At 39.8% G+C, this 24342-nt stretch overlaps 2 protein-coding genes across 4 annotated transcripts; one reads left to right on the top strand and one right to left on the bottom strand.

Annotated features, from left to right (window-relative positions):
* Nucleotides 1-4335: 4335 nt before the first annotated feature.
* On the top strand, nucleotides 4336-15496 carry sgsm3 (small G protein signaling modulator 3). 2 transcript variants are annotated; one of them, XM_067477391.1, is made up of 21 exons: nucleotides 4336-4441; nucleotides 7553-7638; nucleotides 7770-7855; nucleotides 8070-8130; nucleotides 8466-8677; nucleotides 8822-8929; nucleotides 9155-9298; nucleotides 9453-9648; nucleotides 9745-9890; nucleotides 10187-10420; nucleotides 11307-11489; nucleotides 11572-11727; nucleotides 11836-11890; nucleotides 11990-12039; nucleotides 12189-12341; nucleotides 12426-12496; nucleotides 12804-12852; nucleotides 13197-13282; nucleotides 13359-13481; nucleotides 13585-13645; nucleotides 14435-15496. In XM_067477391.1, the coding sequence occupies exons 2-21, from the start codon at nucleotides 7632-7634 to the stop codon at nucleotides 14516-14518; spliced, it is 2265 nt and encodes a 754-aa protein (XP_067333492.1). In that variant the 5' UTR covers nucleotides 4336-4441; nucleotides 7553-7631; the 3' UTR covers nucleotides 14519-15496. The 2 variants fall into 2 exon arrangements, with proteins under 2 accessions (XP_067333492.1, XP_067333491.1); XM_067477390.1 differs by having other exon boundaries at nucleotides 4367-4554.
* Nucleotides 15497-15632: 136 nt separating this feature from the next.
* gtpbp1 (GTP binding protein 1) lies at nucleotides 15633-24063 on the bottom strand. Of its 2 annotated transcripts, XM_067477392.1 has the most exons (14): nucleotides 23600-24063; nucleotides 21935-22046; nucleotides 21527-21707; nucleotides 20914-21097; nucleotides 20208-20372; nucleotides 19835-19958; nucleotides 19532-19646; nucleotides 19066-19210; nucleotides 18789-18971; nucleotides 18445-18580; nucleotides 17601-17779; nucleotides 17165-17326; nucleotides 16834-16884; nucleotides 15633-16622 (listed from the first exon to the last, which is right to left on the bottom strand). In XM_067477392.1, the coding sequence occupies exons 1-14, from the start codon at nucleotides 23792-23794 to the stop codon at nucleotides 16506-16508; spliced, it is 2049 nt and encodes a 682-aa protein (XP_067333493.1). In that variant the 5' UTR covers nucleotides 23795-24063; the 3' UTR covers nucleotides 15633-16505. The 2 variants fall into 2 exon arrangements, with proteins under 2 accessions (XP_067333493.1, XP_067333494.1); XM_067477393.1 differs by lacking the exon at nucleotides 16834-16884.
* Between the last annotated feature and the right edge of the window lie 279 nt (nucleotides 24064-24342).

Here is a 24342-nt window from a genome sequence, read left to right as displayed (position 1 = left end):
TTAAGCACAACTTGCAGATATGAACTGAAATGGACATTATTTTCTAATGAAATGTTATGATGTCAAACAGCAGTTTAGCAGCAGTACATGGATGTTAGCTGAATGGTGGCAATAATAGTGGCTGAGCAGCAGCAGTGTGAAGCATAGAGCATACGCTCAGCGGTTTATGTGATTTACAATAGTAAAATGTGCTGTCTCATAAACCTGCTGCTTTGAATTGAAATGTACCTCTAATGCTTAGCTGAATGTGAAGTGTGCAGAGACAGTGAAAATGTAACAACTTCTCCACTAAGACACGTGACACCCTGTGTTTCCCATGATAGTTCAGGCAATGAATGATGTGAACCGGCTGTGTGATCAATCTCTAGTGCCAATGTACAAAAATGTGCAAGAAACCCTTGTCCAAACGCAGCAATACCCAAACATGAGACCGTCTCAATATTACAGTGTTATTTCACCACTAATCAGCAGCATGAAGGCATCATAATGCAACTGCCAAACAACAGCAGAAGAAAATAATCTGAACTGTGGCAAGAAGCAGTTTTACAATAATAACTGATTCTAATGGTGACAGTAAGGGGCTTTATTGAACCTCATTTTGCCTACTGTTTTGTGATATTACCAACTTTGTACAACCTTGAATGCTTTCATTTACCCAGCACTGCTGCAGGCCTCTCCTGAGAACTATAACTGGAGGATTGATACCACAGAATCACACACATGAGAAGAGTGTGTACAGTTACCTGCTCGTTTACAATGAATTTGATCCACTACGTGTTTACACATTTCTGGCAACTGTGGTTTCATCTGAACAGGCTCAAACAAATATGAACCGACTGTAAAAAAGTCAACAAGCGGCCTGTGGGTTATAAGCATTGTACTCTTGGTCATAAATACAAGAAGGGAGGGAAATTGTTTACATTTCTCCGAAGCTACAGCCTCCATTCATCTCATCTATCACTAGGATAATTAATGATTGGCCTCCCACCCAACAAATGGCCATAGCAGATGGACAAAACGAGGTGACATAATTGTTGAACAAACAGCATATTAATATCATGGCCTCTGACAAGAAATTAAGGAAATATTTCATTGTAGCCTATTTCCATTATTATATGCATGTTATAAAAAGTGCAAAGGACATTTACTATGGTTTGCAATGCAATGTCTACACTGCTACATAACTTTGAAGTATTACAATCGAGTGTTTGCTGTAATACAGCAGATGCTGCATAGCAGTTCAGCTTTATATTGCCAATTTTGTTTTCATGGCAATAACCTGCTGGCTGAGGAGTCTTGTAGCACTTTGTTAATGTAGAAATAAAAAGGTTTTATTGCAGTGATACATTAATGCAAGTCGTTTATATGCTACTGTGAAAATAACATCTACGATTTCTGCTGCGGCTTTATGATTAGAATCTGTCCCTCTTTAGCTCTCTAGTTTATGTCTCACATTGTAAATCCAGCTCCTGTGTACTTCCCATCATGCGGACCCTGTTGACCGTTGCATCCATCATCACACTCACCTCCTTTACATGACATCCTTTCCCAAAGGGTTGTGGATGGGTTTGTATGTGCGTTTTTGTGGCAGCTTGGCGCATTATTTCCCAAATGACTTGACCTCTATAAATGCGAGACAAGCGTAGACAGAGAAAAGGGAAAATGTAAGGTTTGCAATGAAATGCAAACATACAAACAGGACTGTCATTATTTATTCCTTTTATTTCTCATTGGATAATTGCCACTCCTTTTCTTTGCCCCACATGCTCCAATCCACACGGCGTATAGATTTAGAAAGACAGAGTCATAAATACAAAGAGCAGTCGGTCCCATCACAGCACCCAAGAGAAATGACTTGTTGTCGTAATGCGGGCACTCAGACCCCCTACCCTTTACCTTCAATTCTCCTTATCACAGGAAACACCCTCAGAGACAAGAGGGGAAGAGCTGCGTGAAAGCAACATGATCAAAGAAACCCAGCCTGGTTTAGCCTATTCAAGCCTTACATGGATATTGATTTAAATTACCCTAAAGGCAAAGGCGTTATCATGCAGGGTACATGAATCTGCAAGTGCTCTACATTGCTTAAAGGTTGCAATAGAGAGTATAGACATGAATGTATACGCATAATGAAAAAAAAAAAGTAACAAACATGTTTTCATATGCATCAGTGCATGTGTGCAAGTATGCGCACATGTGGGCATAGTACATTTACATTTACAATCTAATCTCCTCAAACGTGCCCCATATACGTGGTTACTTGTATACAGCCTGATATAATGCAACAGTGCCATCTTCTGTCCTGACGTAAAACTGCAAGACTGCAGCAAATTGATCTTGTGTGAATGAGTGCTTCTCTGTGTTTCTTGTCTTTTTTTTATCTATCTGGTGTTATAACCTGCTGATTCATCTGAATCAATGAAGTCTCTCATGCCTCCAATGAATGTGTCAATAATGTTTGTGTGTGCATGCAAGGTTTAAAAATGACTGAAAGCCACCCACACATTAAAGACAAACAATATATCCGAAAAATGCCTCTTTCAGCCCACATATTATCTCTTCCATCTACTTTCTCATTTTTGCTCCACTTCATTTTTGCTCCATTCCCTTTTGAGCTTCAGCACCACATGCACACTTTCTTTAAATCTTTTGCTCATTCTATATTTTTTTTCACTTACATTTCCCTTATCACAGCATCTTTTCCATGTCTCTTCAATGTACACTCCCACCCCTCTCTGTCTCTGTCTGTCTCCTCATTTCTCCCCAACACCCCCCCTCCGCTTCTCTCTGCCTCTGCCTGACGTCATAGCAACTGCAGTGTAGGACCTAGAGCTTCCTTGACAGTGCACATCATTCAATCAAAAATGACTAAGACAGCCAGACAGATGAGCAGAGGAGATTGAGTAAAACAGGGAAAAGAGATGCTAAAAAGGGACCTAACCACACCCACATTGCTGTGACATACAGGGTGGCTATCTGGCCACAAAGCTGTGGGCAAGCTTGACTTTAGGCTGCACCATTTTTAATGTTGTGAGTCACACTGGCATAGTGCAGCAAACTGAGCATGTAAGCAATGCAAGAGGGTTAAAAACACAGTGGCGTCATACTGATGTGTCAGAGGGAAGATGCAGAAGGGAAGGCGGAAAGATGAAGAAAGAGACTGAGGGAATGATACATAAAGTGAAAAAGTATTTAGAGAAAATTCATGCAAACCTTTTACTGAATGAGTTTCAGTGGCAAAGACAAAAAAGAACATGGGGAAGAACAGTGCAAGTGTAATAGGAAAAGACAAAGTCTGGAGGCTACAAAACTTATACTTTCATGTACGTGCACATATATACAGAATCTCATTTTTGAGAACAAGACATTAAAATCCAATCTCTCACTGTGCAAAATTTCAGCTCCAACTTCAAAGCACCAGCCTCTGTCACGCATGAATCTTCTAAGAGATAGGAGAATAGCTGATCATTTGGTTCTAATGTCCATTTTAGCCTGACTTACACTAAGTAACATGAGATAACGCAGGGTACTATCCCTGAAGGCCAGTTGCTAGTATATGAGCACACACACACGCAAATACAGAATCTTAGGTGGATAAATGTGGGCTGGTGGATGTGCAGAGATTGAGCATTGTGGGGGCTGCAATAATGAAAATGTAATGTAATTGTAATGTTAAGCTTCACTGCACTGAAGACACCTTGTGGTGGAGCAGTGTAAAAGCATTATAATAATAATAAAAAGAAACAATTTTGCACAAAGTCCATGGTCTGTCTCATAATAATTACATGACAATTTGTTTGCCGCACTTGGAAAAAAGTTTGCAGCTATATCTATTAGTATGGGTTAGATAATTTAATAATATAATCTTTATTTGGTTAAATTCACCCATATTAAGCAGAAAAGCAAATATTCCAATAAGCTATTTCTATGTGTGCTAACACAACAACCAACCAACACTGGAATTTAAGATAATAATAATAACAATAATAACTTTTCAGGCAGAACCTCTGAAAGAAAGTTTAAAGACCATAAAATAAAAGTCATCACCATAAACCTGTGTGCAAAGACTTTGTGGTAGTTTGTTAGGGTTATATATTCTTACAAAGATATAACTTGTAAACTTCAAAATTTCAATTACATTGGACTACGGCACAAACACAAGAAACTATCGTTAGCACAGACTCATATTCCAGTGACCAGTGTGGTGAAAAGGCGTGTGAGTCGTGACTGCCTGCAATGAATGAGGCAAAGCAAGAGAAAATTAATGAATGGAACAAATACACGTTGTGTGCCTACGTCATTTAGCTCCCTGCGGAAGGATATTTTCACTGAGACGTGTGGTTCCGGGATCTGGAACTACTCCTCAGGTTGGTTCATAGTCACTGAACGTAGGCACGGCGTAAGGATATATGAGAGCGACAATCGCTAGCAGGTGCACAAGGTAGGGAAATCGCAAATACTAGACGAATGATGCCATAGCAGTTGTGTTTTCAGCGACAGAAAGCACATCCTCTACAAACCATAACCGTGTGCCTTCATTACGATAATGTCACGGTAAGTTATGCGGGCAGGATGTCGCACACCCTTGTACGTGATTGTTAGCTAAACGCTAAGCGCACCGTAGCCCATATGGCTAACAGCTGATAACTCAGAGTGAATACATTACCCTACTCTCTACGACGGATGTTATGGGTTTTATAAATGTGTGGGGCTCTTTATCCATAGGGCACGTTTTATTCTGCAACGTTTATTAATTACTGTAAAAATGCATTTTGCAAACCTCTGGTGATTGAAAAAAAAAAGGTATCGCTAATTTATAGTGGTTTTCGTGCACTTGACGTCAGCTGGGGTTTGACGTAACCGTTTATTGACATTATGAATGCACATACACTTGGCTCACAAGTAACCTGAATACTTGAATAACTCATCAGTTGATATATCTTGGATACACTGACTAGATCAGTGGTGCAGTGTATATAAAATGACTGTGTTAGATCCTAAAACGTAACGTTTTCTAACCAGTGATACTAAATCCTGTTAAGTCACTTGTTGCTCTATGTAATCTGATGTCTTACAGGTTGCTGCAAATACAGCTGTGGCATAGTAGTAGCTCATCTTTAATCCAGAATTATCAAGAGCTGTTTTTTTTTTTAGCAGAAGTGCAAGTTGCTAAAAAGGCTCATTTCCCCTACTAACTATCTCTAAATCTCCTGAGAGGCAGTGAATTTGGCAGCGTTTTCAGAGTCTTTAAATGTCCCTGCTTTTGAGAAGTGACATACCAGTTCTCCACAGTGGCAGTTGCCTCTGTGTGTAACTGAGAATGTGTGTGACTGTGTGTGTGAAAGGGAGAGACGAAAATGCAGTCTGCCAAAAAAAAATGGACTGTCATTATTTAGCTAATACCAACTTGGCAGAGCACAAGAAAGTAATTCTGACATGCGTATGGGTGTATTCATGAAAAGGGAATTCTAGTCCCCATTGTTGTGGTTATGTGGTTACTATCAGGAACAACAGAGGTTGGTACAAGGGATGGGGGGGTTGGGCAGACTGACATGGCAACAAAAATAATTTATTAATAAAGTAATAAAGAGTGTTAATGTGGCACATGTGCTCACACACGTACTTGTCTGTAGAACAGGGTGTTGGTCTTTGTTGTTCTTGCAGCAGGGTGTTGGCCTTTTGTGCAAACACAGGTGAGTGCAACTGCAACTGCACCTGAACAGTGGAAAAGATCTTCTTGTGTTTGTAGGGAGATGGAAAGACTCCAGCCAGATAGTCTAATAAGTCATTAGAATTTGTTGGTTTTTCTCGTGGTGTTTCTGGGTGATTTATCCTGGGAAGTAAATAATTGTTAAAAGATTACAGTATCAGAAGTACTCGAATCCAAAAGGCATTAGGAACTGTTTTCCAGTAGGTTTTTATGAGTTAATAGGTATTTCTGTGCCATTTTAAGTACCTGACTTTTTTCTGTAAAAATTATACTTCATCATACCAGAATCCCCACACTCCAAAAAAGCAACATGCCCACATGTATGACAAACTGGAACCAGCGGTGTTTGGCTTTCTTCGTACTTAATTGATTTGTTGACTTCTCTCTTTCAGTGCCTCCTTTAGTGCATATTTTTGCAGTTTAGTTGACAATATTTGCCAGAGTTTACAGGAGGGGTTCTGTCATGTTGGGTTTTCTTGGCAGCTGATTAAACTGTTAGTGCTATTGTGAAGGAGTAGCTCCAAAATCCCAGTACTCCCCTGAGCTAAACATAGTGTTAGCCTGAAAGTACTTGGCCATCCTCCAAACCTCAAATTGATTTCTCATCTCTCATAAGTCCTAAATCCCTCTTCAGATGCCACAAGCCTACAGCTGGAATGAATCATTTTGGCAGGGTGTTTGCATGCTGGTGAGACTGTGTGTGGTTTATCAGTGCTTACCTTCTAAATACTGTCTCTACTCACTACTAAACACAGCATTTTCTCCTTTTTCTTTAATGATCTTTTTATTGTTTGAGTTTGAGGAAGTGAAAGAAATGGCATGGGTGTGCTCAGATGTTATTGTCAGGGACCCAGTACTGTAGAGGTGTCTCTTAATATGAAAATGAAGGCAAGATGGCACAGTGCTGTAGGTTTAAAGTATAATAAAAAAAAATCTCTTTAGATAGATATGAGAGCATTAAAAAAAATAATAATCATACTGGCACAAATTCACATGCATGGATGAGAAAGAAGCAAACTCCGAAGATGAAATGTCCAACAACACTAGCATATTGTCTAACAACTTTATTATGTAACTTTAATAGTCCCTGTTAAAGTCCACGAGGGCATTTAAAAAATATATATATAAAAATTGAAGACCATATCAGACAGTCAGAAACATTTACATGGGTATGCTGGTATATGGTCATAGGTTTTGCTCATCTTCTCAAGTTGGCAAAGAGGCAGGGGTGTGTCTAATAACTGACACAGGTGAGAATAGATTTTCCACTTTTATATTTTAAAGTTATTATTTTGGTTTAAATAAATGTGGGTGACTTTCTTTCTTATACCTAAATTCTATTCCAATCTCATTTACTATGTACTTTTAACAGACCCCAATGAGGGCCACAAGCCGAACCACATTGGTCTAATCATAAAGCTGCCGATCTGCAAATGTTGCTGAAGGTTTTATCTTTTCAACCTTCTGTACAGTAAAAGAAATTTCCAACAAAACTATTATATTTCCATATTTGTTATGGTTTTCTAGTTCAGTCCTAAAAGTACTTTCACAGAATATTTCTTAATTTTGCTTCAGGATGTGTACCTCATAAAAATAGAACACACACACACACACACACACACACATTATATGTGAGGTGCTTAGCCTCTGGTAAATACAGCAGTCATATTGCAATGAAAAGAGACGATGCACCTCTTTCTGTCGTCCTCTTCTTTCTCACTGACTTTAATGATTAATAAGTTCTGAATCTTGCTTAGAAGGGGCATTGCCTTGTTACAGATTGTCCACATTCTATGAATCGAACCACCAACCTTAAATCTCCTCGGCTTTTCCTTTCTACAGACTGGCCGCTATCTGACCTACTTTCCCTGGGTGACAGCAGCGTCTGCTTATAGAAGCCATTCATTCAACTACTCACAAAATGTCAGGTAAAGATTTGTATGAAATATTTTATTTTCATTAAATGCAAGTGCTAAGTTTGTAATAAAAAAAAAAAAATAATACATTTTAGATTTTCTGTTTTCCATTTTTTTAATATATTAATTTGCCACTGGATTAGGTACCTACACACCAGCCCCTGGTGGGCCGTTTTCTGCTCTCACCCCAAGCATGTGGCCCCAGGATATTTTGGCCAAGTACCATCAAGTAAGGATGTGACTTCTTTTGAAGTTAGTTTTGATTACAAGGAACAGACAATAGATATTTTTGAGCGAGAAAAAATTCTCTTGTAAACCTCGAAATGCCAAAGACAGCACAAGATAAGATTACAAGCATCACGTAAAGGCAAATAAACACCACAGGGGTTTTTCCTAATGTGACAATGTGGGATCTGCTTGAATGGAATTTGTTTGTCTTGCAGAAAGACTCTTCAGAACAGCCTCAACATTATGATGAGTTTGGTTTCAGAGTAGACACTGAAGGTAATGTCTTCATTCATATGAACACATGCAAACACTTCCCTCTTTTTTCTGTCTTAATATTTTGCCGTTCTGATAAAATCCCATGCTAACAATATAAAATGGAAATCTTTAAATCTTTATTCATTCAGAAACTTTTCGCCCTCATTCAACCCCTGGCTTCCTTTCATTTGCCTTCACTTTGAAAAATGTCTTCCTCTTCTTTAAAACCTGGTTATATTACTATTGTACTGTGCCACATCTTGCAATTTCCTAGTCAAGGAGGTTACATGATGCTTGCCTGTTTTAAATTTGCAAAGACAAGCAATACCCTGATAAATTACTATTCCTCCACCCAGATAATGGAGAATCTATGTCCTGGTTGGGCATAGAAGGCTCACCCCAGCGTGAAGACCCTCAGCAGCGACTGCGCTGGCAAGCCCACCTAGAATTCACCCACAACCACACGGTGGGTGACTTGACGTGGGAACTCATTGATCCTGTTCTTCCACGTTCTGACCGCCTCCGTGCTCTGGTCCTAGGCGGCATACCTCACAGCATGAGACCACAGGTAAGTAAACAGCCAAAGCAAATTAACTGGAATTGGACACATTGGGCTACTGGCAGACCATTTACCTTTAAAAGAGAGAAGTCAAATTAAATTCCAAAGTCACACAACAAGCCATAGTGTTTTTAATGATGTTATGTGTGTTAGATATGGATGCGTCTGTCTGGAGCACTGCAGAAGAAGAGGACCTCTGAGATATCCTACAAAGAAATCATCAAGAACAGCTCCAATGATGACACAGCCACAGCTAAACAGGTAAATTCCCCAGCTACTGTAGATTTTCATTTGGTAACAAACACAATCTCATTGCAGCTGCTTAAAGTAAAATAAAGAATTATTGACATAATATAGTAATAAAAAAACGTAAATTAAACACATTACTCATTTGCTGTACGTTTTTCTCTTCATCCCCTTTTCTTACCTTTTGTGAACGTTCATTGTAATGATGATGATGATGATGATGTTCTTTGTAAACCTCAGATAGAGAAGGACCTGTTACGGACAATGCCAACCAATGCATGTTTCAGCAGTCTCACCAGTGTGGGAGTCCCGAGGCTGAGACGAATACTGAAAGGCCTGGCCTGGCTCTATCCAGACATTGGGTACTGTCAGGGCACTGGCATGGTAAGATCACATGCATACAAAGTCAACGCGCTGTGTTTTTGCTGTAGAACTCCCCCTTTTGAACCGTTCTTGCAGTTTGCACTTTTTTCTCTCTTTGCCCACCTTTGTTTTTTTTATGATTTCTTCCCCACACATTTCTTAATTCTCCCCCCAGGTGGTCTCGTGTCTGCTGCTTTTTCTTGAGGAAGAGGATGTGTTATGGATGATGTGTGCCCTGATTGAAGACCTCCTTCCTCCATCCTACTTCTCCTCTACTCTTCTGGGAGTCCAAACAGACCAAAGGGTTCTCCGCCAGCTTATTGTTCAGTACCTCCCAGCCCTTGACCGTCTTCTGCAGGAGCATGATATAGGTTAAAAAAAACAAAACAAAACAAAAAAACTAGTAAACTGTGTACAAGCTGTCTATAGGATCTACCATGTAACCCTGTCCTCCTTTTTCCATTTAGAGTTATCATTGATCACCCTGCATTGGTTCCTGACATCATTTGCCAGTGTGGTGGACATCCGTTTGCTCCTTAGGATCTGGGACCTTCTCTTCTACCAAGGCTCATTGGTGCTCTTCCAGATTACACTGGGCATGCTCAAAATCAAGGTGTTTGCATTGCGTTACATTTTTCCAGAGTAGTGACACAATTTAGTTTGAGATGAGGCGCTTTCCAAAATGAAATAAATTGTTTCTGTCACTCAGTGTTTGCAGTCACCAATTAGATCAGAATTTCTATTTGTCAATGTTATATTGCAGCAATTTATGCTGACAGACAATGTAGACTATGGCTGCTAGAAACCAACTTACCACAAACTATACAACAGCTACTTTGTTGACATGAACTATATATGTTCATAAAACATATAACAATTATTCTTGTGAAATTTTCTCCCTGACTTAAGGAGGAGGAACTTGTATCATCCGAGAACTCTGCATCCATTTTTAATACTCTGTCAGACTTGCCATGCCAGCTAAGAGATGGGCCCGCTCTTCTTGGGGAGGCCATGAGGCTGGCAGGGACGCTGTCCCAGGAAACCTTGGAAGCCTGCCGACACAAGCACTTAGCCTACATCCTAAACGAACAGGCGCAGTTCAACAATGGAAACAACACAACACTCAACAGCAATCTAAACAAGGTCAGTCATTATAAAACATCAGCGTGCAAAGCAGGTTTTTCCCTGTATGGAAAATTACATGGCAGCTTCCTCTTTCAAATTTAGTGTATACAGAGCATTTATTTTGAGTTTTCTGACCACGTTTGACAGATATTCCTTTGCCGATGTTCAATATGATCTTATTTTTAGATTATTGCTGCAGATTACGATCATTGACGCTCGCTTTTCAACTTACCTGTCTTGTTTTAATTTAAATTATTCAATTCAGTTATTTAGGTGTGATGTAGTGTGTACAGTGTCTTCCATGAGTTGTTGTTTGTGTTTCTTTCATTTACTATTATACTGGGATGTACAAGTTTAATGAGACTTGAACTGAGAACTGCATTAAGTGGATCTTCTCCACAATTAAAGCTGTAATGCTGTGTCTTTTTAAAAAGTCGTAAAGTAATAAAGTGAATCTGATCTGCAAGTACTGAATCTGATGTGATTTACATAAGTTTTCCTTCTCTACTAAAACTTCTCTGACCCCTCCTGCTTGTTTTCCAACTAACTTAACACTACCTACTACTGATCACCTGAATAAGGGGTTTGAAGATAACCATTCCCTTCCAGTAATGCCCCAGTGCACTCATCTAAGATGGTATGTTACACCTTCTGATTGACTGAACAGTCAGCAATGGGTTGTGCATGGTTAGTTGGAAAACAAGCAGAGCAGGGGTCCTTGAGGACCAGGATTGAGAACCACTTTCCAAAAATATGTTTGTAAAAACAACTGGATAAATCTACATTTACAGTATAAGGGACACTACATGATTAAGTTGGTACCAACTCTGCCTCTTTGTAATCTACACATGATGTGTACCAAAAAATAAATAAACAAAATTTTTCCATGTTTCTCTATGTTCAGGTGGTGAGGAGACAGTCCCTGCGCAGGAAGTCGACCCTAAGCTCCCTGCTGTTTGGGGAGGATGAAGCAGAGGCCTTGAAGTCCAAGAACATTAAGCAGACAGAGCTGGTGGCTGCCTTGCGAGAGGCCATTGCCCGCATTGCAGATCACTTCCAGTGTTTGGACCCACGACACTCCAGCACTGTGAGTTAACACACTGTAGTGGGCTCAATCAACCGAAATACTAAACAGACTACATGGTTTAACTTCTCATTTTCATCTATAGGACCTGACTCCTGACTACTCTATGGAGAGCCACCAGCGAGATCATGAAAACTTCCTTGTTGTTTCCCGAAACCGGAGGAGACGGGCAAAGGCCTTGCTAGACTTTGAGCGACATGACGATGATGAACTGGGCTTCAGAAAAAATGACATCATCACTGTGAGTCACGATTTAAACAGAGACGCGCTCGAGCAAAACAGTACTTGTTGTTTTCCAGTACCTGTACCCTTTCTAATTCCTGTTGCACTGTATGTTTGTCTTACTCAGATCATCTCACAGAAAGATGAACATTGTTGGGTTGGGGAGCTCAATGGCCTCAGAGGTTTGAGCTTTTCTTTTGTATCAGTACCCACTGACACCTTCTGGATAAATGATTGGTGTCTGATCTCTCACAACTGTCTTTGTTGATACTTTGTAACAGGTTGGTTTCCAGCAAAGTTTGTGGAGATCTTAGATGAAAGAAGCAAAGAGGTAGATGTTATCTGTTTTTTGTTTTTTTTTATCTTAACCGGTCATTGTCCTTCCAGTATGCTGAATATTAATTTGTTTTATTTTTTTTGTTTGTTTTTATTTTTTTAAAAGCTTGACCCTAACCCTTCTGCTAATGTGTTTGTCCCCAGTACTCATTGGCAGGTGATGACGCTGTGACAGAGGCCGTGACAGAGCTGGCCAGGGGCAAACTGTGTCCAGCCCTGAAGGCCATTTTTCAACATGGCCTCAAGAAACAATCTATACTGGGAGGGCCCTGTCATCCTTGGTTATTTATAGAGGAGGTAAGGGAGCTTTATTTTAGCACACAGTTTTAAATCCAATTCAGCACAGGACTTTATCTATTCTGTTCTCTGGTTGTTTTTCAGGCGGCCAGTAGGGAGGTAGAAAGGGACTTCAACTCTGTCTACTCCAGACTCGTGTTGTGTAAAACATACAGGTAACACACACACATACACACTATCAGCATCGTCCCTTTTGCACTGCTAAACTCTGTTTTTATCCAAACATTTTATATGGAAGCGCTTTGCTCTCATTTTCAGTAAATAGGAACTGAAAATGAGAGCTGTTTACCTTCAGTTAAGAATACGCACAGGAAACTGAACCTTGTCTGCTTCACAAACTCTGTTGTGTTTTGGCAGAGAATGAGGAAGTCCACTTCTGATGTACACATCCGTTTTTTTCTTTAATGTTTTCAAGAGTTTTGCATTTTTAGGAAATGATTCATGGCTTTTGTATTTTTCCAGGCTAGATGAAGATGGGAAAGTACTAACACCAGAGGAGCTGCTATACAGAGTGAGTACAAAGATTATGGTGTATTGGCAAGTTGCGAATACATCACATGCAAGTTGTTAGTTTATCCAGCTTGATGTAAAAAAAAAACATAAGTTGAATGGCTACATTTTTTTACTGACAAAAGTAACTTTTGTTTAGTGACCTTTTTATTTCTGTGTTGCGTTAAAAGTAATTAAAGTTTAAATTGACAAAATGACATCATTCTGATGCCCTTTTTGGCCAGTTAGGAGTGATTTCCTACTCTGAGATGCTCAGTAAATGTGGGCTCTGGCCAAGTCTAAGTTTAGCCTGTGAAACACTGCTTAATAGGAAGTGCTTGAGCAACCCCTGTCTGCTGTTCACAGGCGGTGCAGTCAGTCAACATGAGCCACGACTCGGCACACACCCAGATGGATGTTAAGTTTCGTTCTCTTGTCTGCGTTGGCCTCAAGTAAGTTTTTCTTTCACACGCGCACACACAGGCCCACACACACATGCTGGCTCCTAATGTGTTTTTATCACTTTAGTGAACAGGTGCTGCACCTATGGTTGGAGGTGCTGTGTTCCAGCATGGCTGCTGTAGAGAAATGGTATCATCCGTGGTCATTCCTTCGCAGTCCTGGATGGGTACAAATCAAGTGTGAGCTCAGGTAGGAAACGGAGTGAATTAAACGGACCAGAAAAGTTAATTAACAGGGAAGTTCTGTTTTTATATTAACGTGATGAATAAACTGTTGTTTGTTGTTTTTTCAGGGTCCTTTCAAAATTTGCCTTCAGTCTCTCCCAAGATTGTGAGCTACCTGACAAGAAAGAGGTAGGCAAAACCCATCATCACAACATCCTCATAGTGTTAGTAATAAGTGCTCAACAAAATGGGAAAGTTATCGTGTTGCCTATGTTTTTATTTTTTTCCCACAAGCCCCTTTATTCCAAATGTCCATTAAGGTTCCAGTTGACTTGCCCTTCTCTCATGCCAATAGTGCCAAGTTATCCAAAATGCATATAACCTCCAAGCTTCTTTAAATGTAGTGTCTTTACAAGAAAAAAAATCTTATTGCAGCTTTTGTGTTTTGAAAATTGCATTGTTACATTTTGGTATATGGATTTGAAAAAGATTTAGTAGTTCAGCCTTTGTAGTCGGCAAGTCCCTCTATACAAGGACAACTTGTTATTCAGGGAAGAACAACTTTATTTTATATTGTTTCAGAATTCCACTATTCTGAAAGCTGAAGTTGTGGATGTGCTGGTTCAGCATCACCTCTTTAGTTGGGATCTCTAGGTAACATGTATAAGACTGTAGATTGAATAGTGTCATTAGTTACACTAGTTTACACTTTCTGCTGACTTGATGCATCCTATCAAAAATTGCCTGTCATAACTTTCTATCATTCAATGATGGTATTTCTCATTTACTTCTGACATTTAGCAATGCAGTAGATATGTTAGTGTCAATAGTCACAATAGGGAAAAAATCAGACACCAAGTAATGGATGCGATTTTCAAAGGGTCTGGGCTTCCCACCAAACCCAATCTCATTGTGTTGCCAGTGTCGTGTTCATTTTGTCATCCGGTAAAAGCTTTCCGTATGTCCTTTCTTTTCTAGGAGAACGAGCAGAGACCACTCAAGGAGGGAGTGCAGGACATGTTGGTGAAACACCACCTCTTCAGCTGGGACATTGATGGCTAGTCACTCAGGAAAAGTGGCAAAACCTACCCTGTCCTGTGCATCTGTGTATATTTAATGTCACTTCACCTTTTTCTTACAGACTGTCGATCACTTCTGTAGGTAGTGACTACTTCAAAGATTCTTTCGCATCACATTTCAGCATTCAACAGTGGTACCACGGTAATAATCACTCTGAAACCCTCACATTGTCATAAAGGTTTGACTGATTAGTATGAGCTCATGCATGTGTGCATTAAGGTGCATACTTTTTTTTTTTTTTTTTTTTTCCAAATCAAAACCCAGTATAGGAGATTTGACTTTGAAATACTCCTCTAGTACAGGATAGTCTGTACATATGGAAGGAGTGCGTTTTGTGCAGGAGTAAGATGCACAGTCCATTCTCTTGCATTGAATACAGTAAAAGCATCACCAGGTGATCACAACACAGGTTTTTTTTTGTCTTTTTTTTTTTTTTTTTAAACATAATCCTAAATTTCACAATACACAATTCCCAAATATTAAGACCAAAAAAGAACATTCCTAAAAGCGGAGCTGTAAATGTACAAATTATTTTTCAGAGGAATGCTTCTTACCTTAACATAATGAATTCCACAAATTATTTCTTGAAATAGTAACGTTGCACATGCCAAGCAAAGCCTTTTCAGATTGTGATACCTTAATAGTGGTAGTGACCAGTCTACATTTGTATGACATAATGTAAATGAAGCAGATAAACTGTTATAATCTACAGTAAATAAATGTTACATAAACATGTACAGTATTATCTTTCATGTCTAAATGTATCTATTGAGTTATAGGACTTCAGTGTTTTTGCTTCTCAATTTCCAATTGAAACAGGACTTTTATATTTATTCAGCTTGTACAGACCATCGCTTATTATGAGAGGTAAAATGAACAAAACCAGATTTATTAATATTTTAGAAAACACCAGAAACTAAACTTTTTAATTGCGTTAGCTGTACCTTTTGCCATGTGCAACCTAAATTAACTTTGTTTCTGGTTTACATTAGGAAACCTTAAACTGAATAGCCAAGAAAATCCAGCAAGCAGCTCCCAGTTTCCTTTTGCAACATGTGGACTTGATAAGACGGATTAGAAATACAGCACAAATGGAAATGTTCAGTAAAACCTGTTTATTAATGGTCAGTTGTTTTTAGCTGCAAAAAGTAAAATGCCACAACATGTTGACAGCAACAGGCCAAAAACGCATGGGGTACTAGAGTTACAAGTAGCACTACAAGTACTGCATGTATTGTAATCATGAGCAACTGTTCAGAGTGACAGGATTATATGATATTTGTTTGTACTACCACTATTTGGATGAGGTTTGTACATTACTGAAAGTGAAAGCATGATAGATACTAGTGAGTCTAAAAGCGCAGGTGAATGTGGGTGTCAAGATCTAAGACCATCCAAAAGTCTACGTTCTGCATGTGTGCTAAATAAATGACATAAAATCTAGCAGCTTATATTTTTCATATCCAGAATGTTTAATAGGTGCCCTCTGCTACATTCATTTGTGATTTGCATTCCAATTGGAGCAAAACTAACAGCTAATTTACATATGCAGTATAAATAGTACATGGGGAGACGTACTTATAGCTGCTCGTATTGGTGCCGGACGACTGTGACAGAGGGCTGAATTGTACATTTTATAGACACACATTAAATAAAATTAAATAAATAATCAATCCTGAGTGAGGCCAACCTCAAAAAATAAAATACAACCCCATTGTTTCCATTACTCAAATCATTCAAATTAGTAAAGGCATCTGACAGGAAAATGCATTAGGGTGTATGCCTTCTGGTTTAGGGATGTACCCCTTTTGTGTTCCCTTTTAAAAATAAAACTCTATTGGACCTGGTGTAAAAAGGCATGGAGTAATAAGAGTGTCTTCCTCCAAACAATGGTATTCTTGATGGTTCATGGAATGAAGACACTTGGTGGAGTGATAGCAGAGAGGAAGGTTTGCAAAGAACTAGAGGTTCAGCAGCCTCCTAGGCCTGATGAGGAGGGAGCTGCAGTGGAGTTGGTGCAGCTGTTCTGGCCTTTTCCTTTGTGCCTCTGGCCGCCCCTTCTTCTTCCACCACCGGCAGACTTTGGCTACAGAGGAGAGGTAATGGAAACACTTGAAGGTCAAACTTGGACATACTTTTAAAATTTTAAACAAATGCTTCAAATTCTATATTTGATAAATGTACCGAAAAGGGGGAAAAAAAACGATTACCAGGCTTTGAACTCAACCATCTTGCTTTGTAAAACATAATATTTACCATTAAGGTTTTCCACTAGGTTCTGAATTAACCCGTTTTACCTTGTTCTCTTTGTTGCCCTCCTTTATCTGAGGGTCTTCCTCTCCCTCTCCCTTAGGAAGCCGGTCAAGCAAGTAAGCAAAGCAGAGGGAAGAGTGTGAAGCAGTAACGTAGCATGGTAAAGTTAGTTTGAGATGAAATGAAGAAATCAAAGCAAGGTAAAAGTGGACAAGTAGTTACATGGGCCAAAAAAAAAGCAAGGGAAGAGAAAAGTTGGAAGAGAACAGGTATTTAGTGAACTGCGGGAAATCAAGAGGGACCAGAATACCACCAAAAAAAAAAGTCACCCAATACTACAGTAATTTACAATATTTGTGTTGACTTGACACTCACTGGTTGTGTCGCGTTTGGACCTGCTGTCTGTGCTATTGTTGCTGCGTCGTCGCTAGCTGCCATGGTTCCATCCTCTTTCCGGGGCGGTGCCTTTTTTGAAGACTGCATTTTAATTTGTGGAGGTTTGGAATTTGACGGCAAATTGTTGGTGGACTGCAACAGCTGCAAAGAATGCGAGTCAGTATGTGGGCAGGTACATGTTTCATTACAGCAGATGTTTTCCCCTGTACTTTCACTTACTTATAAATACCAATATAGAAGTAATGGCAAATATAAACTTTCCTGAGAAAAAAAAGCCTCCCCTTTCATAGGTTGTAAAATTTCCTTTAAGTATTACAGATATTTTCTTAAATCTTACAATATGATTCCATCTAATCAGGAGCCTGTTAGATTATGTGACATATTCATTTCTTCATCTTCCAAAAGTCTTTGCTACCTTAGTGATGGTCCCCACAGCTTTTGTGCGTCCCTCTCTGAACACCAGCCTTTGGTCACAGTGCAGATACTCGGGGGTCTTGATGAAGCGGAAGTGGACTGAGGCCTTGTCCCCTGTCCTTAAGCAGTCTCTGTTCATGGACAAGATGGTGGCTGTCTGCCTTATGCTTCCACAGTGAACTGAGTTGTGGTTAAAAAGAGGCAAAGACACCAAAAAGGAAATTAGCATATAAAAGCCTTTTCTAACATCTGATGTCTTTTCATATTGATTGAAAAGGAGGCTTTGCAGGTGTGTGTCCCCAACAGGGTGAGACAGATCAAACAGAAGCCCAGCTACACAACAGGGTAACGCCTCCACGAGCTTTGCAACAGGAAAGGTACTAAAAGCACATATCAGTACATAATACAGCATATATGCAGATTAAAAACTGCCTGGTTAGAGCTGACAATCTAAATAACATGCTCAAAACAGCAGAACCCAGACCTCCACAGTTGCCAGGGGTGAGTTTAAGCCAACAACTTTATAGTCCTGTAGGTACATGCATGTACTTAATGTCCATTATATGTTGGAGAAAGTGTCTACTAATGAGACCTTTTACCCACTGGTATTTTAAATTTAACTGCATACCTTGTGTACAACACTCGAGGAAATTCATTTATGCAAATGACCAAACTCTCCATTATTTGAGGAACATCTTTTAAGCCAGTTAACACAGAATTGTCATTAATTTAAAAAAAAAATGGCAGAAAGACACTCAAATATCCAATCATTAACATAAAGACACACACACACTCTTTCCCCAAATCATCCAAATATACAGTATGTGTGTGTTATTGTGACTCACCCATGGCCTGGTATCTCGGAGATATCGTGGTGGGATGATGTAGTACCAGAATCTCAGCTTCAAACTCCCAAGTTGCCTGTGGGCTCAGCCTTGGGGAGACCATCACCATGCCTTTCCTTATGGATGAACGCTTTATCTATAAAGAGTCACACCATGAGAAGATGACAGGAATATGTACATGAAAAAAAAAAGGCTAGATGTGACCATGCTTTTGACACAGAACCTTGGTCCCATATAAGGTTTTTGTTCAGAAAGCAGCAAGGACAAGAACTGACAAACAAAATAAACTATGATATACCGAACATTTCTAAATAGATACTGCAAAGAAAGACTTTCCTCTTCACCTTTTTAAGTGCAAATGAGGCAGTCTGGCCACCTCTAACCTCCTTCACAGGCATTCTCTTGCGGTGAATTGATTTGACAGCAATGGGGATAAAACTGCCCAGGGGGTCAGGCCCCAAAAGCATGGTATCATTCAGGCGTATGAGTCCACGTAAAGTAGTTCCTGATACCACTGTTCCCACTCCCTAAGATATAAAAAAAAAAACTGATGATTAAAGAGCATGATATCTCATGTTAAATGAATTTAGTGAGAAGAAAATATCAGCCGAGTGTATTTACCGGTACAGAGTAGGTGTCATCTATCTGAAACTCAGCAGGCTGGTCGTCTCGATAGGACGTCCTGGAGGAAAGCAGATTGAGAAACATCTTCAGCAGGTCCATGTTCTCTCCAGTCACATTGGAGATCTGAAAGATGGGACACATCCTGGGGGCAAACAACACACACAGGTAACAAAGCATGTTTAAACTACTCTAAATCTGGCCGGGACAAACTTCCACTTAAATGCCAAGCTGTGCAAGAGTAAGCAGTTTTTGTTTGGTTTTTTCATAAACATAATATAATGTACACTTAGTTAGTGCAAATTCTCTTTCATCAGCAGAAGAAACAAAATATTATTTAAAGACCAGATACTGGATTTTTACATATTAAACTTAATTACCTTAAGTCTTTATCAAGAGGGATTCTTTGTTTTACTGTTTTTGTCATATCCATTTAAGGGGATGCAAACTTTATCACTTGTAATACCTCTCAGAACTGAAGTTTGAAGCTGTGACAATGACATCATCCTTGTTTTGTACCAAGACAGGAATCTTCCTACAGCCAGGGGATTTGAGTAACCTCTGGAGCAGCTTCAGTGTCTCTGTTATAACCAAAGTAACACCACAACACACACATTCTCTTAATGAGCATAGCATCTTGATTTTTTTTTGGTAAAGTTTTGTGCGAAAAACGAACCTGAACAGCAAGCGTTAGACAAACATTCCACACATGTGGTATTGTATGATATGCAGAAAAGATAAATACAATGAAAGGAGTAAGAGAACTGACCTTGCAAGATATTTGCTGGGCACATGTCTATTTTGGTTACTACTACAAACACGGGGACGTTCAGCGCTAATGCCAGGCCCAGGTGCTCTTTGGTCATCCCAACAATACCTGCATTACTGCCCACCTGGAGGGGAAAGTTAGGAATATCATATCTGTACTGAATAATGGGGTCGTTTGTTTTGCTTGCTACAAAAAAAAAAAAACATCAAGTGTCCTATAGACTCCATCTGCAAAACGAGAAAATGGTATTTTCAACACTGCAGACATTTTATAATCAGGTAAGTATCACCCAAAGGTTTTGTCCAAAATTTAAATATTTTACCTCATAAAAAACATTTGAACCTGCAGCTGAAGAGATACACGTCCTTCTTACCATAAGCATACAGAAGTCAGGCAGATGTCCAGTCATCCCAAACACTGTGGTCTTGAGGTATTTCTCATGACCGGCCAGGTCAATGAAGGTAATCACCTTGGTGGACTTCTCACAGATTTTGGTCCAATCCAGGCTTCCTCCATGACTATCTGGTTTGTTAACCACCTAGTGACAGACAGTAAAGAGCGAAGTTATATCATCTACAACATTCATACTTTTCGCCCCTGTGTGTTGCTTACCAATAAGCAACAATTGTATCTTAACTGCTAAATGTTAAATTATGTTTGCAAAATTAAGCAAGTTGTCAATACCCAAATCTTCCAAAAACTGGTTTTAGTCAGTTTCTAGTAGAGGCTATAGGTACTATAGATTGTCGTACTCAAACCCAATGCTTGTGAAAAGGCCCTGCATAAAAGCAGCTGATGCCCAATTTATAAATCTGCTCCACATCGTTCAATAACAACTAAAATGTTGTCTATTAGACACTTAATATATTAGTTATTGTATTAATAGCACTAGTCTGTCACATCTTGAAGCACCATACAAACTCTTGACTTTTACAGGATACCACGTATAGATTTCCATTTCTTCTGCTCCTTCACCTCGAGGCCTCTCCACTTAATGTGAGAGAGCCACTATTTTAATTGTTTAACAATTACAACTGTTTCCAGAGTCAAGGCAGCATGTAGACCTCTCCACCCCTCACCTGTCCCTCCTGGTCAAACCCAAGGATATCGTTGCCAACACTGCTGGTCCTGCCACTCTCCATTTCATGCTTGTGTCTAAACAGCTTCTGACGGGCAAAGCCCCTGCCATTGTCCAGCTCGCCATGTGTTAACACTCCCAGAAGGGTACTCTTACCAGCATCCACATTACCCACAACTGCAACCCTATAAGATACAGGAGTAACAAAATATAATTTCATCTGTACTAGCACGTATATTTGATGTGTCATGAATAAAAAGGTAATTAATGTAGTTGAAACAGAAAGCTTTGCTCTTGATGGCCCAAAACAAGCAGGTTAAACTGTAAGGGGGTCATCGTTCTATAGGTAATATACTGGTGGCAATTCATCACCAAAAAATGCTGACTGTTGTTGTTCTTTAAATATCACCAACAACAGAAGTTACTCAAACTGTATTTATGTAATCATGATTCTATAATCATGACATCAAGACATTTTAGGTGCACAGCTGAAAATACGTCTTAAGAAAAACACATTACCTAACGTAAAACCATCACATTAGCTGTGGTTATTATAAGTAGAATCTATTACTTGACTGTAACTGTAAAACCAATTCTGATCTCTGACACCTCACCTGACCTCCAGGAAGTCCAGCTCACCCACACGCCGGCGGATCAGATAGTCATGTACAAAACCGGCAGCCTCGTTGCGCTCTCGTAGTAGAATAAGGTCGGTGTCCAGCTGCTCACACATAGATCGCACCGTGGCCACGGAGGCCTCCATATCTTTTTCATCCAGACCCCAGTCACCACCATCTACAACAGAGACATGGCAGAGGGAGGGGAACAAGAGATAAGAACATCCTTTAAAAAGAGAGTGCTATGACTCGTTATTATATGCCCTGGCACTGACTGACTGTAAAAACAGTTAAAGGGAAGACGAAACAGATTTCACACAGACAAACTTTGTAATTACTTAAAAAGGCTATAGAATGATGGGTTTGAGTTTTTCATTTTTCATGTGAATTTTGTGTGCGTCTCACCCGAGCCCATCCCAACCACGTAGATCGTTTCTCCACATCCCTCCTCCATTCTGTCCCGTAGCTGGCGTAGTAAGGAGTCATACTGCTCTCCGTTTGGACTAACAAGTGCCAGCTATTCAGTCCCAGGAAAGGGAGAGAGAGAATTTAAAAAGTGAAAATCGACTACAGTTTGCATCTACAGTCCAAGAAAATCTACCCTATGAGTTGCCATCATTAACGGCCACTATCGTTTCAAAAGTCTATGGTGATTACACAAGGTATCAGCGTTGATGAGTTTGCCCGGATTTTAGGATGAGAATCACTCGCAACATTTTTCCTTCAGTGCAGATGACCTAAATAAATAAGCCATTGCAGAAAGTAAACTCAGAGGGAATAGCAAGTTCAAAAGGTGTTCTCCAAATACAAACACAGCTGCCTCTCTTCCCATGAACCCATGAAACACCTCAAGGTTACATTTTCATATAATAGTATGATCCCTGCTATTTGCATCAGACTTAAAAAGCTTGATTATTCCCATTAGTACACAGCACGGTAAGACTGCTTCAGGGTGCTTATTAAGATGAAACTGGTATGACAAGAAAAAAAAATTATGTTAGTGTAATTTGTATCTAATTTTGTAGCACAACATGAAAAGTAGTTTTGGCAATATGCCCTTCAAATGGAACAAATTACTTGTTCTTCCTGTTTACTTAAAGGTTTTAAAAAGGTGGACCATTACATTAGGTCTACAATAATGGCCACAATATTCATGCAAATGGTATAGATGTACTCTTTGACATTTTAGATGTACCACGAGGAACAGCAAAGGGTAATCCCGTGGGTACTAAGAAATAAATTGATCGAGCAACAGCAGCATGTTGTGAAAAAATGTGCACAGTAATCACAGTGAATGCCATCGAATATTATATGTAGAATATGTTATAGTATTGATTTATTGATACACAGATACTGACACAAATTGACTGAACTAAGAGGACGTCCTCCCTGATGCAACTCAGTGCAATTGTAACTATTGTAATGTGTAATTTGAACCCTGAAACAGGTTTCAGACCTGATCTTCCTTTTGATCATAGCTGAGCTGTTGCTCATTGGTTCAGCAGGAACCCCCCCCCCCCCCCCCCCAAACAAACACATGATCTAGTTGCATTGTATTTCATCAGACTGTGTGTTTTAATGTTTAGGTTAAATCACCATGTTAAGTCAGTGTTTTGGTCTGTCTGACAACAGAGTCGTCTGTACTGCCTTGCCGTGGACAGTGACAGCATATTCAGATAATTATTAATTAGCTAGAGACAGGCTGTGGAGATATTTAGGGAAACCCAGTGTTATTTGCTTTGTTTACTAGGTTACTATAGCTAGTTTTAGCTTTAGGGTAATTTAAACGCGCTCATTAGCTCGGGTTACCGTTAGCCACAATTAGCATTTTTCGTTAACGTCAGCAAAAGCTAACGTTGAGCTGTCCCCCGAGACCACGGAGCTGGCCGCGCATACTGATGTTAAGTTATTCAGTAACTTTACTACGGGGCAGCATACGTTGTCAGGTTATCACATTACTAATTTAATTAATTACATTGTTTGTTTCATTCATGCATTCATTCATTACTAAGAGCTGCTAGCTAGGATTAGCTTCGCAGCGCTACTACATCCAGGGCCTGTTAGCAATACCTTGCTAGTAAAGTCAACGCCACGGTCCTCGGGCTCCCCATTGATCACGTCCCCGTCCTCGAAGCACTCTTCCCCGACGTCGTCCCCGCATCCTCCCTGGTCTGGAGCGAATATACTCGCGGGGATTAACGCATCAGCCAGCGGTATGGAGCCGGGGGCTATTCCTGGCTCATGCGAGGCTGCTATTGATGCCATTTCTCTGCCAGTTTTGCAGGAACAAATTTCAAGCTGCCACAATTGTTGTGATCACGACTGGCAACCAAACACGCAAGACACACTGGCAACTGTCTCCAGCCAGTAGCAAGCTCCACGCGAATACGTAAATTAGCCAATTACTAGTTAATTCATCCAGTACAAGTTACCTTAGCATGCAGTCATATGGTGGGAGATTTCGGTGGTGTTTGTTTACATGTAAGCCGTTTTAAACCAAATTGACACCTCATTCATAATAATAAGGAAGGTGTAAATAAACGGATGCACACGCCTACTTCCGCTCTGTTCACCAATAGTTACTGTGACGTTTTTAGCAACGGACCAATACCAGTGAGGGGGTGGTTCATATGATTACAAGGAGGACCGGTCCCTCACAGGTCAGCACAGCTGGCAGAATAGCAGGGAAAAAATGTTTGTGTAACGGCGTAATCGCAATGTAATACTCCTGTGCTGATGTAATGTTTGGAAAATGTACGTGTATTAGAAGTACAAGTATAACTTCAAACTATTTGCTCATGTTGAAGTAAAAT

Source organism: Channa argus, chromosome 15 (genome assembly GCF_033026475.1).
Source record: "Channa argus isolate prfri chromosome 15, Channa argus male v1.0, whole genome shotgun sequence".
Classification (NCBI taxonomy): Eukaryota; Metazoa; Chordata; class Actinopteri; order Anabantiformes; family Channidae; genus Channa; species Channa argus.
This window is presented reverse-complemented; position numbering and strand designations above follow the sequence as displayed.

What these genes read in the sequence shown, in the direction of transcription:
- sgsm3 (XM_067477391.1), top strand. An exon ending in ACTGTCAGGGCACTGGCATG is followed by an intron (nt 9,299 to 9,452) that starts GTAAGATCACAT and finishes TTCTCCCCCCAG; the next exon opens with GTGGTCTCGTGTCTGCTGCT. An exon ending in CTTGGTTATTTATAGAGGAG is followed by an intron (nt 12,342 to 12,425) that starts GTAAGGGAGCTT and finishes GTTGTTTTTCAG; the next exon opens with GCGGCCAGTAGGGAGGTAGA.
- gtpbp1 (XM_067477392.1), bottom strand. Translation starts at nt 23,794, where the DNA reads ATGGCATCAATAGCAGCCTCGCATGAGCCAGGAATAGCCCCCGGCTCC. An exon ending in GGTTTGACCAGGAGGGACAG is followed by an intron (nt 20,373 to 20,913) that starts GTGAGGGGTGGA and finishes GTCTGTCACTAG; the next exon opens with GTGGTTAACAAACCAGATAG. An exon ending in CTGTGGGGACCATCACTAAG is followed by an intron (nt 17,327 to 17,600) that starts GTAGCAAAGACT and finishes CATTCTTTGCAG; the next exon opens with CTGTTGCAGTCCACCAACAA.